At 31.8% G+C, this 16,801-nt stretch overlaps 5 protein-coding genes across 7 annotated transcripts; 3 read left to right on the top strand and 2 right to left on the bottom strand.

Moving 5' to 3' along the window:
• Positions 1-158: 158 nt before the first annotated feature.
• On the top strand, positions 159-3,599 carry AMPKalpha (AMP-activated protein kinase alpha subunit). The gene is made up of 7 exons (XM_013312549.1): positions 159-629; positions 849-1,154; positions 1,388-1,687; positions 1,883-2,078; positions 2,483-2,609; positions 2,868-2,987; positions 3,299-3,599. Exons 1-7 carry the CDS (start codon positions 375-377, stop codon positions 3,552-3,554), a joined length of 1,560 nt encoding a protein of 519 aa, XP_013168003.1. The 5' UTR covers positions 159-374; the 3' UTR covers positions 3,555-3,599.
• Positions 3,600-4,821: 1,222 nt separating this feature from the next.
• Positions 4,822-9,185, bottom strand: POLDIP2 (DNA polymerase delta interacting protein 2). Of its 3 annotated transcripts, none has more exons than XM_013312344.1 (7): positions 9,019-9,185; positions 8,671-8,947; positions 8,109-8,153; positions 6,559-6,736; positions 6,038-6,186; positions 5,597-5,802; positions 4,822-5,437 (listed from the first exon to the last, which is right to left on the bottom strand). In XM_013312344.1, exons 1-7 carry the CDS (start codon positions 9,105-9,107, stop codon positions 5,320-5,322), a joined length of 1,062 nt encoding a protein of 353 aa, XP_013167798.1. In that variant the 5' UTR covers positions 9,108-9,185; the 3' UTR covers positions 4,822-5,319. The 3 variants fall into 3 exon arrangements, with proteins under 3 accessions (XP_013167798.1, XP_013167797.1, XP_013167799.1); XM_013312343.1 differs by having other exon boundaries at positions 4,824-5,437; positions 6,038-6,201; positions 9,019-9,184; XM_013312345.1 differs by lacking the exon at positions 8,109-8,153 and having other exon boundaries at positions 4,828-5,437; positions 6,038-6,201; positions 9,019-9,184.
• Positions 9,186-9,456: 271 nt separating this feature from the next.
• On the top strand, positions 9,457-11,706 carry Arc42 (Activator-recruited cofactor subunit 42). Its single transcript, XM_013312342.1, has 5 exons — positions 9,457-9,572; positions 9,810-10,193; positions 10,368-10,783; positions 10,944-11,186; positions 11,374-11,706. The coding sequence occupies exons 1-5, from the start codon at positions 9,536-9,538 to the stop codon at positions 11,515-11,517; spliced, it is 1,224 nt and encodes a 407-aa protein (XP_013167796.1). The 5' UTR covers positions 9,457-9,535; the 3' UTR covers positions 11,518-11,706.
• A 49-nt stretch (positions 11,707-11,755) lies between these two features.
• Positions 11,756-13,301, bottom strand: Arpc3A (Actin-related protein 2/3 complex, subunit 3A). Its single transcript, NM_001312764.1, is given in 5 exon segments — positions 11,756-12,029; positions 12,265-12,326; positions 12,549-12,744; positions 12,839-13,015; positions 13,090-13,301. Coding segments are annotated over 5 exon segments (537 nt in total). The 5' UTR covers positions 13,096-13,301; the 3' UTR covers positions 11,756-11,933.
• Positions 13,302-13,465: 164 nt separating this feature from the next.
• On the top strand, positions 13,466-14,126 carry LOC106117896 (coiled-coil domain-containing protein 86). The gene is made up of 2 exons (XM_013312405.1): positions 13,466-13,737; positions 13,812-14,126. Exons 1-2 carry the CDS (start codon positions 13,562-13,564, stop codon positions 14,110-14,112), a joined length of 477 nt encoding a protein of 158 aa, XP_013167859.1. The 5' UTR covers positions 13,466-13,561; the 3' UTR covers positions 14,113-14,126.
• Positions 14,127-16,801: the final 2,675 nt, after the last annotated feature.

Genomic DNA, 16,801 nt, shown 5'->3' with positions numbered 1-16,801 from the left:
ATAAATTCATGAAAAGTTGTCAAAATCATCTTAAATTGACAAAACCAGAGATAATGAAAGGTAAATGCTTTATGACATTAGAACAATGTTTTATACTCTTTGTTGTTATGTTTTTGTCGAATTTTGACAACTTGTTTGACATATGACATATATTTCAAGACTTCAAGATCTCAAGAACATGCGAATATAATTAAATAAAGTTGATGATTTTCAATCGATTTAGTGTGATTTATTTTATTAGTTCATAGTTTTAATTTTATGGTGATTTATACAGTCCTATGATACATATTTTACTTAAACAAATTTCTATAGAGTACAGTGTTAAGACCGTATTTTAAAGTAATACTTCTTCAGGACATTTTCAGTACGTAAATATGTCTGAAAAACCTGTTGTAGCTAGTGGAAACCAGCCTATCGTGAAGATAGGCCACTATACTTTAGGTGCCACTCTAGGCGTAGGAACATTTGGTAAAGTAAAAATAGGCGAACATCAACTTACCAAACACAAAGTTGCTGTGAAAATTTTAAATAGACAGAAAATAAAATCCCTCGATGTTGTTGGCAAGATAAGACGTGAAATTCAAAATTTGAAACTGTTTCGTCATCCTCACATCATTAAATTATATCAGGTACAGATTTAATAACATATATTACAGTAAGATGATCATCTTCCTGTCTATCCTACTCATATATCCTCCATCATTGATGGTTTGCCACTTCAATATACCATTGGCCATTTACCTATCTCTCCCTAGTGTTTTTAACTGATGTATCCTTTATTCATATTTAAAGTTTTTACTTACAATTTACTCATTTTAATTTTAATTAATAGATTTATTTGATTACAGGTTATATCAACACCAACAGACATCTTTATGATAATGGAATATGTTTCTGGTGGTGAGCTCTTTGACTATATAGTCAAACGTGGCAAACTACAAGAGCATGAAGCCAGAAGATTCTTCCAGCAGATCATATCCGGTGTTGACTATTGTCATCGTCACATGATCGTACATAGAGATCTTAAGCCAGAGAATCTCCTATTAGATCATAATATGCATGTGAAAATAGCAGATTTTGGTCTGTCTAATATGATGTTGGATGGTGAATTCTTACGTACATCTTGTGGTTCACCAAACTATGCTGCACCAGAGGTAAATTCTTTACTTATTTAAAATTTACATGCTAAATAAGCTAATATGATAAATGTGAATGTTTGGATGGATGGATGTTAGAAGGTATCTCCAAAAATGCTACTCGATATTGCTGAAATATGGTTAGATTTGTTTTTTCATACTGTGCAGATCATTACTACCAAACATATTTTGTTTAGAAAAATTCAATTAGAACATTTTAGAATAGATCGTGAAACTCAAATTATTTGCAGGTCATCTCAGGAAAATTATATGCAGGCCCAGAAGTAGATGTTTGGTCTTGTGGGGTCATTTTATATGCATTATTATGTGGTACGCTACCATTTGACGACGAACATGTACCTACATTGTTCCGGAAGATCAAATCTGGTATATTCCCGATTCCAGAGTATTTAAACAAGAGTGTTGTCAGTTTGTTATGCATGATGTTACAAGTTGATCCAATGAAACGAGCAACTATAGAGGATGTTAAGAAATACGATTGGTTCCAAAAGGATTTACCTGATTATTTATTTCCATCACCTGTGGAACAGGTAAATTATTATTTTACTACTTATATTAAGTTTAAGTTTAGGTAACTTACCAACTAAGTAAATTATGTGTAAATGTAGAAAAGAATCACTTTGAAGCGAATGCAATATGTCTAGCCCCCTCAGGAAGAAGGTACGCTACTACACTAAAAAAATGTGGTGTAGGGAAGCAATTTTAATATAAATGTATGTCTTTAGGAGAGTGGATTTGTAGACGTAGAAGCGATAGCGGAAGTGTGCGAGAAGTTTGGTGTGAAAGAGCAGGAGGTGCACACAGCACTGCTCAGTGGTAACCAACATGATCAGCTCGCGATAGCCTACCACCTCATCATAGACAACAAAAGAATAGCTGATGAAGCCGCTAAAGCTGAGATCAAAGACTTCTATATTGCTGGTAAGTTGGTAGAGAAACGGAAGGTATATCGTGAAATAGGTGTATTAATAGCTGAAAATCAATTTACTTAATAAAGATTATGTAAAATATTTAAAAGTTGTTCTGTTAGAATTTAGTACTAGCTGTCGACAGCGACTCCGTCCGCTCGGTATTTAAAAAAAACATAATTAACAGCCTATGTGTTCTTCAAGACTATGTTTTATATGTATATACCATATTTCATCTAGTTCCATTGAACCATTCTGAAGATACCTTCAAACAAACAAACATCCATCTAAACATTTGCATTTATAATATTAGTAAGATTGAAATTAGGTAAATAATGTTTAAAGTTTTTTAACCATACATGCTATTTTTCTTGTAGCCATATCTCACTTATTATTTTAAACATTTTGAATGTACAGGTCATTCCCCACCGAACACAGCGGAGCCAACACGACCTCATCCCGAGCGAATCGCGCCAATGCGCAGCAAGGAGTCACCCAGCGCTTTACCCGCACAGGACAAGCAGAGAGGAACGCCTGTTAAAAGGTAAACCATTCTAACATTTTTATATCAAACACTAGCTGTCGCCCACGACTCCGTCCCGACAGTATTAAAAAAAAAACATAATTATTGGCTTTTGTGTTCTTGCAGACTATTTTCTATATGTATGCCAAATTTCATAGAGATCCGTTGAGCCGTTCTGGAGATACATTCAAACATACATACATCCATCCAAATATTCACATGTAAAATTTTAGTAAGATAAAAGTGGATGGGGTTTCCAATTTATGTTGTACTTTGCAGAGCGAAGTGGCATCTCGGGATAAGATCTCAGAGCAAGCCGAATGATATCATGCTGGAAGTGTTCAGAGCTATGAAGGCACTGGATTATGAGTGGAAAGTCATCAACCCTTATCATGTTAGGTATGTATATAAAAACTAATCATTACAACATAGGTTATAAAGACATCGGTTGTAGCGATCAAAGAAGTTGTAACCGGTTTTGTTTCAAATCTGGTTGATAGAATATTTTTTGTGTTTTAATTTACGTTGAAATTAAAAAAATGGATGAGCAAGAGTCCAAGGGACCACGATATTTTTCTTGGTTATGTTTCTCTCTAAACCAAGTTACTTTCTTAGGGTTGTCCGTCCAATCTAACTGTAGACGGTTTTCACTTATATAGGTTTGACTTTATCTTAAAAACTTAGCCTATAACACATATCGTTCCTTCCAGGGTACGTACATTAAACAAAAAGACGGATAAATTCGTCAAAATGTCACTACAATTGTATCAAGTTGACTACAAGTCATATTTACTCGACTTCAAGTCACTCTCCAGCGAGAAGGAGGAGTATGACGAGGACTCTGCCTCCACCTCGGTGGCTTCCACACCTCCCAACCCTATGACCATTCCGACAGCACCTCAAGGTCATCACACTATGGAGTTCTTTGAAATGTGTGCAGCATTAATCATACAACTTGCACGTTGAAAAAAAAAGGAATAACACAACTAAATTTTTGTGTAAATATATTTACTAACTTAAATAATAATATATTTTTCCGCACTCATTGAAAAATTCGATTAATTGTATAATTTATTGTAAATATTTAAAAAAAAATGTTTTATATGTAGTAATGCTTAGTACTTACCAAAGAGAGCGATTAAGTGCTTTGCGAAGTGCAAATTTTATGCCATTTTATGAAAAAGTTCAATGTGCCTTGCCTCTACTGGGAAATAGTAAATGCCTCTATCGGGAATTATAAATGCCTCATGAAGGCAAAAACTTATTCCGTATTCCAAACATACAGTTCGACATTGATTAGTTAAATACGTGTTTTATCCCTTTAAACGCCGCAGAATAACATTATTGTCAAAGAGATATGTTTTTTTAAGTATGACTAACTATTCTTCCGATATAAGTTTTTAGGTTATTTGTCAAGTTCGCATTTCGGAAGTATAGCATATTACAATTATACTGATTTCTGGTATTCTAATATCAGCGTAGGATAAAAGGGTTAAAAATAAATTTGTTAATTTCTTTGAAACACTAACTTTTTTATGGTTTGGCTCAAAAGCCTTCAGTTCTCTTGACATAGAGTCATGGCATGGTATAAATGTATTTTGCATTGCACTTATGTAATTTATTTTAATTAAAATTATTATATTTAAAAAATCGTACAAAATTAAATGCACTTAATTATTTCATATAAGTTATGTTTTTAATTTAGACCAAAAGGTATTAGGGATATGTTAGATTTAAAAAAAATAATGTAGGTGTTGGAAGCTTTTTGCTAGAGTCAAATTCATTAAACATTGTTAACTCATTTTAGTAATGACTTATGTGCGTTGAAACTTAACAAATACCATAAACATTAAATACTTAATATTATTGTGTTTTATTTTTTACCTAAAAATTCTACTTCAATGACTTATTACAGCGACTTCGACGCGGAATTAAAAAAAATACCAAAGTAACTCCCCCACACATTAGCTACTTGCCAAGAAAATTTCCGTCAAAATCGGTCGGAGATTACCCAAAAGAAAAACGGATTTGTGTACACTCGGACAGAAAAAAACTTTAAAAACTGGATTTTTAATTAGATGCAGATACCCATATTTACTAATTGCTTGAATATTTCACTTCATCTTTGTATCTACACGATTTCCACAGAAACACAGATGAATGCCAACTTTTTTTATTGTGGTAAAATAATAAAAACAACAAAACACATTTTAATACTGTAATTTATTACAGATCTATTAAATTAATTTAAAAAAACAACTACACTATTCCATTTCAAACAAAATGGATGCAATTGACAATCTGAATGATGGCCGATGTTTGTTCTATAACTAAAACAATAAATTAAAAACCTCTCTTTAAAAGAAAAAAACAATTTATAATAAAGACAGAACTATATGCACTATCACGGTAATGGACATTTTTAAACGGTTTTCTCTTTATAATTTCAAGTATAATAAATCTCTTTTACATATGAAAACAAATAGAGGCACTAATATAAATTTCATTTAGCATTGGTTGGATTTTCAACCTTAAAGCTTACACGCTTACGGTTTAATTTGCCGACTAAACGAAATAAGAACATGTAATTGAAAATATAAATTTTGATAACCACAAAATTAGAAAAAGAAAAGTCCATTGGTAATTTACATGCCGTTGGTAGAAATAGTTTATATTGTGACAGGTCCGTTGGTAGAAATAGTATCTGTTGGGTCGGTAGATTTGTCTATGGTCATGCGCTGGGCGTGGGCGACATGGGCGAGCCCTCGTCTGGCTTGCTCTCTAGGGAGAATGGCGGAATGCGGCAGTCGAAAGTGTAACCATCTTCACGCTCCATTCTAAACGTGCCCCTTAAATTATAAAAGAGAAAAAATACATTTTAATTTTTACAAAAATATACGGAAATAAAATGCCTCTGTCAGGAAATAGTAGATGCCTCAAAAGAGGAAGAGAATGCCTTTAGTAGGAATATGAAATGCCTCATTAAGACAAAGGCGGGTTATTCTTACCACATGTGACCGCTGGGTGCTTGCAAGCTGACGTGACTACTGTACTGGAAAGCGGGTGCGTGACGCGCGAGCACCGGCTCCTGGCCGACTACACCACGACCGCGCACCGTCTCCAGCGTTCCCGAGAGCGAGAAGATGCGCCAGTGCCGCTCGCGCAGCTGTACCGCCTGCGCACCAAGGTTCTCCAGCCGGATGCAATAACGCCACTGCACATAAATAAAATAAATTACTTACTAAACATAATAACTAACCTACAACAAAATTATGCAATAGTAAGATAGGAAAAACCAAGGCTAAAACTGCTACCTTTTAGTCTTGGTTTTTCCTACCCTTTTACACACACAACAATACAATTCTTCAAAGCAAAAAACTTTTGATTTGTGAATAACAGGATAATATAATATTTAACTATGAAATAAGATCCAGAGATGACCATCTTACCCAATATACAGCTGAATTCTGTGATTCCCGGCTGCCCATGTAGAAAGGTATGACGGTGACGCGCACTCCCTCAGTCGTCTCGCGGTGCACGTCGCTTAGCTCCAGCCACGGGTGGTTCTTCTTCTGCCAAGCCCTGAGTGTCTCTTGAGCTATGAATGGTGGGTCTGTAAAAGTATTGTACACAATAACAAATAATTGAAGTCAACTCACAAAAATGTCATAGCATTTGAGTTGATCTTCAAATAAACAATCACAGATAATTTATTCAATGTTTGTAAACTTGCCTTGCCCTTATGGTAATTTATATTTGTCCTCGTCGAAATTTTACACTGAGATTTGTCAGGATTGTTTGTGTACTTGCCTTAATCGAAATTGTCTACTTGCCTTTATGGGGATTCAGTGTGTATTTGCCTTTGTGGAGATTGTTTACTTATCTTCATTGATTTTTTGCACTAGCCTTTGTCGGTATTTTGTATTTGCCTTTAACAGAATTGCATATTTGCCTTTATTGGGGTACTTGCCTTTGTCGGGATTGTGCATGAGGAACTTGTCGAAGAGCTCGTGCTGGAGGGGCACGCGTTCGAGCGAAGTGTAAGGGATGATGTCGTCGTGTGCTACGTAGTCCAGTCCGGGAATCGCGTACAGGCTACGGCTCGATTCCTGGTTGCCGAGAAAGGTCACCGCCTCTGTCTGTGCCCGCTGTGAAGATGATGAGAATCGTCTTGGAGATTCTATGTTTTTTATTTACTAGGAAACCATGAACCCACCAGTAATGGAACATTTATGATAATTAATAGATAGGGAAACGATTGATCGTTTGATGATATAAAATAATAATAATTTAATTTCCATATTTTGTGATGTCAATCGTGAATATAATTTTTGTCGTTTTATTGGCTATTTTATTTGAGCAAGCGACTTCGTCCATTGCAGAATTAAAAAAAATCTTTATAAGTAGCCCATTTGTTTTTCCATCGAGATCTGCTGAGCTCTTCCGGAGATGCCTTCTAACAAACACCCATTACATTAGAACAATTCCTATTATTCATTTATTTATTATTCTTACATCTCCATGCAAATGGCATATGAATATTACAGTGAAAAAAAAGTTAATAATTACTAATTGGTTATTAATTATTACAACAGTTACAGTGATTAAAACAATTTATTTAATGATCTTTGTAATTAATCAAATTAATGATATGAATGAAGTTTTTATTATTTGATAAAAGTAATTAAATAGCTGGCTTATAATAGAAAGAATAACAAATCACTTTAAAAAGAAAAATAAATTTTTAAAAAACATATTCTATGTTATTACTAACGGAAAACCGCGTCTCCGATCGCGTTGTATTAAAAAAAAACTTAATTTATAGTCTATGTGTTCTTCCAGACTATGTTCTACATCTATGCCATTATTCAGCGAGATCCATGCAGCCCTTCTGAAAATACCATCTAACAAACATCCATCCATCCATCCATTATAACATTCACATTTATAATATTAGTAAGTGCAGGTCGCATCACAATGTTTCTCTATATGATAAAAATTTCGGATAAATATACATATGTAAATTAGGAGCATCGGTGGCTCAGGAGTCAAGCACTTGAATTGCAATCTGCAGGTCCTGGGTTTGAATCCCGCCACATACCAATGTGTTTTTCGATTTTCATATGTACATTTATACGACGTTCTTTCTGTGAAGGAAAACATCGTGATACAACCTGCACATATCTGAGAAGAAATTCAAAGATATGTGTGAAGTCAAACAACCCGCACTTGACCAGTGTAGTTGACTATTACCTAGTCATCCCTATCTTAGTGTAGGCTCCGAGCCCCTCTGTGGCGACATTTAGTGAGCCAATGATGATGTAAATGGATAATTTGTAATATATATGTCCCTAATGGGTCCTTATTTATAGTGGAATGACTTTTCTGATTAGTTTTAAATAAATGACTATATCATATTACGCAAGCTAGAATGCCAATGACTTTTTTACATAAAGCATTAATACAAACACCCATAGTTAATTAGTAACATTTTTTAATAAATAATATATATTTTGATACCTTTTTCTTCCATTCTGGTCTCATATCGATGTTGGTTTGCACAGTCAACAATAAATCATTTAAATTTAGTATCATTGCTTATTAAAATAGAACTCAATTTTAAATAACTGTTAAGGAAAATAAAATCTGCTAAGTTAGTTATGTAAAGCTATGATATATGCTTTTTATGTGATATTAACTTTACTAATTATGTACTAAAACCCTCAGTAATATGTTAAGTATAATTTATGATATGCTAAATGCAAGATGGTTCAATGGACAAAGAGAAAGAAATAGTTTGTAGCTTGGTTTGAAATAATGAAAATATTACTGGCACATAGAATAAAAATGTTAATTAATAATCTAATTATGAGTAAAAACTAATTCTATCTACCCTAATTAGGATAAAATATATATGAGATCTATCTATCATTTTACTTATGCAATAATGTAGTGAAAAACACACAGTGTGTATTGGACTTCAATTGTTTTATGAATTAATTAATGATATGACAAAAGTTGTTAGCATTGACATAAATGGTAACAAGCATGTTAGTTACTTTTACATTTGATATATACTTACTATGTAAGGAGCATCCCTGGTGTCTATGAGGACTTGATAAAATGTATGTGTTCTCCCTTTGACTTCCTTGCCAACGTTCGATAGAGTATCTCCCGTTTCCGAAGGGTTGGAGGTTTCTGCGTATTCTTTCTTATTAGATGCATCTCTGTCATAAACTCTAGCTAACCAAGGAAATAATATAACGCCTCTGTATCCGAAGACTTTATGCAAAATAAGTTGACCCGTATCATATTTTCCTGTTGTCTTTGGCGACTCCAACTTCCCAACTTCTGCCAACCTGAAGATTTTATAAAATGTTAGGTTATAAGCGTAAAAAATAACAATTTATATGAATAATTCATTACCTACCTTGTATAATGTGCTACATTTGTTAATATAAGCCTAGATGTAGTTAATCTAAATAGATTTATAGGTACTATTCGTGTCAATATCTCCATTTTATCATTTTAATTTGTTGTTTTTCGTTTACACTAACAATATATTTTTCTTTTTTATTTGACACTGACAGATGTTGTCAGTGTCAAATGTGTTCGTATTTTGATAAATTCACAGGAAAAGTCCAAAGCCTTTTACATATGGATCCACTGTGAAAAAAAACTTTCAACTTTTGCTTTGTTGAAATTACAGAAAACCAGTTCATGTGCTTATCGCTAATAATAATCATACATTCGGCTCTTTAATTAAAATCAGTGAGGCTAAGTTAGATCAAAATAAAGATTATTTATACTCTGTAAGTAATTAAATACAAATCATGACATCCGCCACTTGACATCTATGACTGTCTATGACATCCGTCCGCAAAAAAACTGGATAAAATTACAAAGTTCAAAGTACCATATTTATCAATTTTTATTATTAAAATAAAATGTTGAATATTTTCTCAAGAACTGTGCATCTTTTTGGTTAGTCTTTAAGTTTAAAGAACCTTTAACATTATACAAAAAATGTGATAATTTATTCATATAGTTAATAATTTCCTAAATACAAAAGTTTATTGATAAAAAAATTTGAATAAACCATAGCTTTATAAATTTTAGACTAGAGACAATTATACTAAATAAAATTTGTCGCATTTTAGTACTCATTTTTTGTATAATAACACAATTTTATTCATAATTATTAATTATTAATAATTTCAGTATCAACTTCTGTCAAACAGTCGAGATGTATTGCATCTCTATCAGCATTACCTGATACATATCAAATGTTGTACAAAACATGCCGTGACTTCGCTGAAGCTGAACTTAAGCCACAAGCAGCTAAATATGATAAAAACCATGAATATCCCGGAGAGGCTATAAAAAAAATGGGTGATCTCGGTCTTATGGCTATCGCAACTCCGGAAGAATTAGGTGGTGCTGGTTTAGATTATCTAGCATATGCTATAGCATTGGAAGAAATATCACGTGGTTGTGCATCAGCTGGAGTCATCATGTCTGTGAACAATTCATTATATCTTGGACCGGTTGTACACTGGGGAACGGATAAACAAAAACAGGAGTTTGGGACACCATTTTGTATGGGTTTGTTTGTAATTTTTGTATCAAACTTAGAATTTGCACTGTTGAAACATTCACATAAGATATTTTATTTATAATTCATATACTTGTGTCTAATCTTCAGTACAAAGTCTCATTACCTAATTAAACATAATGCAATTTATGGTAAATTTTATGATGATTTCATTATTTCTCTAGGAGACAGTGTGGGATGTTTTGCACTGTCAGAACCAGGAAATGGATCAGATGCTGGGGCAGCTTCAACTGTAGCTAAAGATATGGGAGATAAGTGGATTTTAAATGGGACGAAATGTTGGATTACAAATGGATATGAAAGTAAAGCATCTGTTGTATTTGCTACTACAGATAAGAGTTTAAAACATAAAGGAATTTCAGCATTCATTTTGCCTAAACCAATAAAAGGCTTAGAATTAGGCAAGAAGGAAGACAAGTTAGGTATTAGGGGGTCTTCAACATGTTCTCTAATATTTGAAGATTGTGAGGTGCCTAAAGATAGTATTTTAGGGGAGCCAGGATTTGGTTTTAAAATTGCAATGATGACATTAGACTCTGGAAGGATTGGTATTGCAGCTCAAGCATTGGGTATTGCTCAGGTAAAAGAAACATTGGATTTCTAGCTTATATTTTTCATGGTAGCTTTAAAAACTAAATTGTCATCTTTCACTATCTTTCCCTCTGTCTGTTAAAGAGTGTGATAAAAGTATGTTTATAAATAAGTATTTTGGTTGTTTTAATAAATATTATTTTCTCCAGGCATCATTAGATGTAGCGGTAGAGTATGCGTCAAAGAGAATAGCATTCGGTAAACCTATATCAAAGTTACAAGCAATTCAAACTAAACTAGCGAACATGGCGTTACAATTAGAATCTGCCAGATTGCTTACGTGGCGTGCGGCTTGGCTTAAAGATAACAAGCAACCATTTACTAAAGAGGCTGCCATGGCTAAGTTGGCAGCTTCAGAGGCTGCAACATATCTATCACATCAATGTATTCAGGTAATTGTAGGGTATATCCTATATCCCTAGTTTTATAAATCACTAGCTGTGGTTTGCGAATCCGTTTCGCGCGGAATAAAAAAATACACTGCAATACATAAACTTGAAAGCAAGCTAAAGTACACAATAAATTGTTTTTTAATTTATTTTGGTGTAAATAACAATATTTCTCTAATTCTATCTTTAGATTCTTGGAGGTATGGGTTATGTGTCCGACATGCCAGCAGAAAGACACTACCGAGATGCAAGAATAACCGAAATATACGAAGGCACTTCAGAGATTCAAAGACTTGTTATAGCTGGACAAATTTTGAAAGAGTATGGAGTTTAATATGAGCAAGAATTTTTCTTTTTCAAATAAACTGCCCGAAGATATAAATCTAACAAAACAAATATTTTATATATACATAAGTAGCATATAAGTGAAAGTTTTCAGAGATATTATACTGTATAAATTAAAATTTAAGAAAATGGCCATTTCTACTGTTTTTTATATAATACTCTAGTAAATCTCTTTTTTAGCATAAAGGTATAGTTTTTATAATGTTAAAAATAATAAAACAAAAAAATTTTTGAAGATTTTATTTCACATATTGATATTTCTTTTTTAAATAAAAACTTACTTTTGATAACTCTTATACACAGTTTTGGATTTAAGTGACTGATGATAGTGAAATACATGATACAAATAATGTCAATTGTATAATAAAATATAATAAAGAAAGTACATCATTATAAGCTATTGTTTTACTGGCCCGGCCCTGACAAAGATTTATCCATGAATTTCCTTTTAGCAAAACAGAGCCACCACTTGCTTGGTTTGCCATCTTCTGTTGCAAACACCTGAAAAATAAAAATTTCAAATATCAAGTTAGGTTAATCACAATGCATAATGCTATCCCCATCACTGAGATGCGCTTGAATAGGAGAAACAACCTATGTAACATCGTCAAGAAGAGAGGTTGCATGCTTGAAAAAGTTGACAATGTATAGAACTACCACATATTGGCTTACTATCGTTACTGGCTAAAAATAATCCCAAATAAAAACTAAATCAAGGTAAAAACAACAAACTTACCTTCTCACAGACCCTGTTACCAGTTTCATGTCTCAATTGCTGCAAATATTGTCTCATCAAATCTAAAAATTAACAAATTTTTGTAATAAATTTAAATTTTTGTTTCTCAAAATGTCTATGCAGCTTTCAAAGAACAGTTAATATGCATCATTAAATTAAGAGAATCAAAAAGTATTTTCTTCAATCTATACTTAAAACATATTTTGAACTGTCACTATATTTATTTCAGTTTGAACATGAACTACCAAAACAGCTAGTGACATTGAATGTATTAAATTACTGACCTGCTTCTTGAGTACTGGTAGGTTTAGCATAAACTGAGTTGAGGGGAAATCCGGCCTCTCCAGGGATGTCAAATTTAGATATAGCGAGCATATACATTTCCTGCTGGCCCTGATTCTTATTAGAGCACTTTTGCAATTTCTTTAGACATTCTGAGATGTACAGAGTTAAGTATATGAGAACTCTGTCTGCATCAGACTGAAATATAAAATTTAAATTTACTTTGGAAGTCATTATAGCAATTTTATTAAGCTGTAGGTACTTTTAATTCTTTATTTAATAATTTTTTTACCTTTATCTCATAAAATCTAAAGAATACATTGGCCTTAAAATAGTTAAGTGCTTCGTCGATAACATCCAATTCTTGTTTAGGGTTGGTGGGCGCTGGGCCTCTATAAGTAGTCCGTAAAGGTAGTAGAGCCAAGTTACCAACTGATTGTGTGTAATCTGTTAATGTCGAATGATACGCCTGGAATATTCAATTTGATTTAAACAAATATGTTACAATTCTGAAACATAAACAAGCGCTATACACTGACTCACCGGCATATTGAAATTATGAATCCTTTTTCAGATAAGAGTTTTAAAACACGAAACCTATGGGTGTGGTAAATATTACACTTTCACTAATTACAGTTGACAGTAACTAAATTATGAAACAACTAAAGTGATTATTATCTGGTTAAAGTTATTAAACTTGTCACGAACGTCTGAATCACTAAATTACAGCATTCATATTTATCCTTAAAAATTATAATTTGTGTTTGACAGTAAAATATTCACAGGTTGACAGCAACTTGACAATTTTAATTTTAACTGACATTGGCATGTTTTCTATTTCCGTTGAGTGTCGTGGCTGAACGGTCATTGATGAAATACCATGAAAAACATTACTTTTGTCTATGCGAAATGTCAAGTTAACTGTCAACATTTGGTGTCTATGGATTGTAGTAATACAAGAAAACAAAAACACGTGTATATTCTAAAATTCGATTAGTAATTAATAGGAGTAAAAATGTCTTCAGAAACAGACATTAAAGTTAATTCTTTAATAGAGAATATAAAGAAAAATCAGGACGATGAATCTAGTGAAAAATCTGTTGTTAAAAAACAACCTAAAAAGCAAGAAAATAAAGATGAAATAAGGGGAAAACCTAAATCTGGTCGATTTTGGAAATCTCAGAAAGAAAAGTAATTATTGTAATATCCAAGTTATTGTTTTTTTGTTTCGTTCTAATTTCATTGTTAATAATTCTCTTTTTTAGGTTTTCTACAATAAATAAAACAAAAGGATTAAAGCTAGATTTCCAGAAGAAGACTGCTTTACGTATGGAATTGAAACGCACAAAAGAATTGTCTAAAAGTCTTTTAGAACAATTTAAAGAGAAGGAACTAGAACGTAAAGAAAGGCGACGAGAAAATATTAAAAGGACAGCAGAAAACAAACAGAAGTCTGAAATTGTACAAGTAATAACTAACACTGCTAAACTAAAAAGAATGAAGAAGAAACAATTAAGATTTATTCAGAAGAGAGATACAAATAAAGCTATAGAAACAAGCAAATAAAGTATAACATGAAAGAATGTATTTTTATTTTAAAACCTAATCTATTAACATATTTACCTGTTATTTCAAGAATACTATTTATCACAATCACGTCATCCTTACAATTAAATTTTTACGTTCAAATTCAATCTCTAATGAATTGCGGGGGATAATAATCTATTTTATCTCAATTATTCAACTTAAATGTTCATGAAATGTGTATTTTAAAGTTTTGTTACAATGTGCATATTTGTCTCTTAGACTGGGCACTTATTCAGATTATGAGGTGTTACATTCCAATTGAACGGCTCATCACTAGCATGTTTCCCCACATACTGAGTGCTCACCATGTAATATTTTACTTTTCATCCTGTAACTTTGGTCAGTATTGGCCCACCAGCCACATACACATTTACTCAGACAAATGGAAGTGAAAATCTAATTCTGGCATTCAAAGTTACATGTTTCAAATCCCAACTCCTACTATTTAACAGTATTTATCGCATGAAACCATAGACACTGTGGACAGTTCACTGGAGTGAATGATTGAGGTTCTCATTGTTTAACAAATAAAAGTCAAGAAATCATTTAATATTTTTATTAAGTATCTTCATACAACCGCATATACATATAAAAATATTAAATGCTTACCATTTTTACTGTTAATTAGAATATCATGCGTGGGAAATATTTACACACAGAGATTGTGAGGGGATGTAAGTGATATAATTCATTATAACATTGAATTTTAATGAAATTCACGTATGTACAAGTGGAAAACCGTTTACAATCTTTATACTATAAGTTATCCAAAAAATACACTTAAATTTACACCAATTAATCATTATTAAGGATTCTGAATTTATTTAACAGTTCATTCAGAGATGCTACAAGGAGATCCACAATATTTTCCGAATATCAAATGTTATATACATAAACGCACAAGCAAACTTTGCTTATACATTTATGTATACAAGCCTCAATTAATATCACTTTTCTACAAGGAAATACTGCTCAATGTAAATAGTATTTTTACAATTAACTTAAAAATTAATAGTTACGTACATTGTAAAAAAAAAATCGAAAATTAATATAAAAAAAATGTTAGTGTTAACCTCAAAAATCACACATATATCAAATATTTTTAATTTACTTAAATCTAACATAACTTTCATTAAATTCAATCAAATAATTTACATTACAAAACAAATAAAGTTGTCTGTCGATGTTAACAACAGTTTTGTCTATCATATTAAAACTAATATTTTGTCTATAATACTTTTTTTTTTCAACAAATAGAAACGAATTCATTGAAAAGATCAGTCGAAGGCAGTGATAACATAGTTGATCATAAAAAAAATGATTAAAAAATGTTGTTCGTTAAGTAAAAAAATAATATAGAAAATACCTACAAAGTAAAATTCGAGATAAATAGGAGAGAGTTTGTAATAATTTTGTAACAAAAAATGGTTGGGATAATTCATCTTTGAGCATGATACAATGTGGCAAAAAAAATTAGAATTAATTACACGGAAATATATCTATAGGCGTTTGTTGAAGAAAATTTAAGGAGTATTTTTATTTACATTACCGTCGAGGACATTTATTCCCTACCCACTTCAATTTTAAGGCTCACAATGCAATTAAATCGAAAACTTGTCCTACACACAATGCTAATTAATCGATTCTAAATGGGAAGCTATTTTTTTTTGACTGATCAAAACTCATTTTAGTAACAAGAAAGGTGTCTATGCATACAGAAATTTTCCAAAACTTGAGATTCTAAAAAAAACATTAATTATTTTGATGAAAACATTTCGAATAAATTGTTAATAAAAAATATGTTTACAATTTTGTGAATCATTTGACAAGCTTTTTTTTCATTTGGCACTGACGTCTTTTTCAATGTTTTTATTTTGAACACTGGATTTATTTAGCTGGAAGATAATATTTGTTCTACCTTTTTAAACATACAGTTTGATACCTTAATTTTATAATGTTGCTTCTCTTATATATATAAAAAAAAACATTGTATTTATGTTTAAACCTAAAAAAATAAAATTGTCTTTGTCATATACGGGTATTGTACATTTTAATAAAGAAATATAGTGAAATTTATAATTTTTTTTACAGAAAGATGGGTACTGATCATTAACCCTCTGCTAATCGGTGACATCTCAAGAAGTTTTTTTTTATTCATAAAACTTAAGATTTTTAGGACATGACTCGAGCATAAGATTTTATTAATTCTCATAAAACCTCACAGCGGAACAAAAAACTATGAAATTGTACTTTGTTATTTATAATTATTACAAAATCATCAAAAATAATAAAAAAATATATTATGATTTCAATAAAAAATTAATCGGTAAGAATTTACTGTCACAGTAAGTGAAATGTTTACGGTTTTTTCCCGTTGGACCGATCGTCATATGAATCGGTTAGCCGATGAGTCCAACGGGAAACACCAGTAGTCACTAAGGCATACTAAATTCACGCCATATTGAAGTTATCACATACAGCTATTCCTTTCACTCTCTTTGATAAAATAGCGACAACAATGTATTAATAGTAGTCTAAAATAAAAGAGAAGCAACATTAATGAGTATTCGAATAAACAAGGCGGTAGTTCAAAAAGGTTAAAATAAAGTGCAAAAGGTTAGAACTATACATTTAAAATCTCTTTTAAAGTCACCCTGTGTAACTTTTC

Source organism: Papilio xuthus, unplaced genomic scaffold (assembly GCF_000836235.2).
Source record: "Papilio xuthus unplaced genomic scaffold, Pxut_1.1 DF827679.1, whole genome shotgun sequence".
NCBI lineage: Eukaryota > Metazoa > Arthropoda > Insecta > Lepidoptera > Papilionidae > Papilio > Papilio xuthus.
The sequence above is the reverse complement of the archived record's forward strand: the minus strand, read 5'-3'. Positions and strand labels throughout refer to the sequence as shown.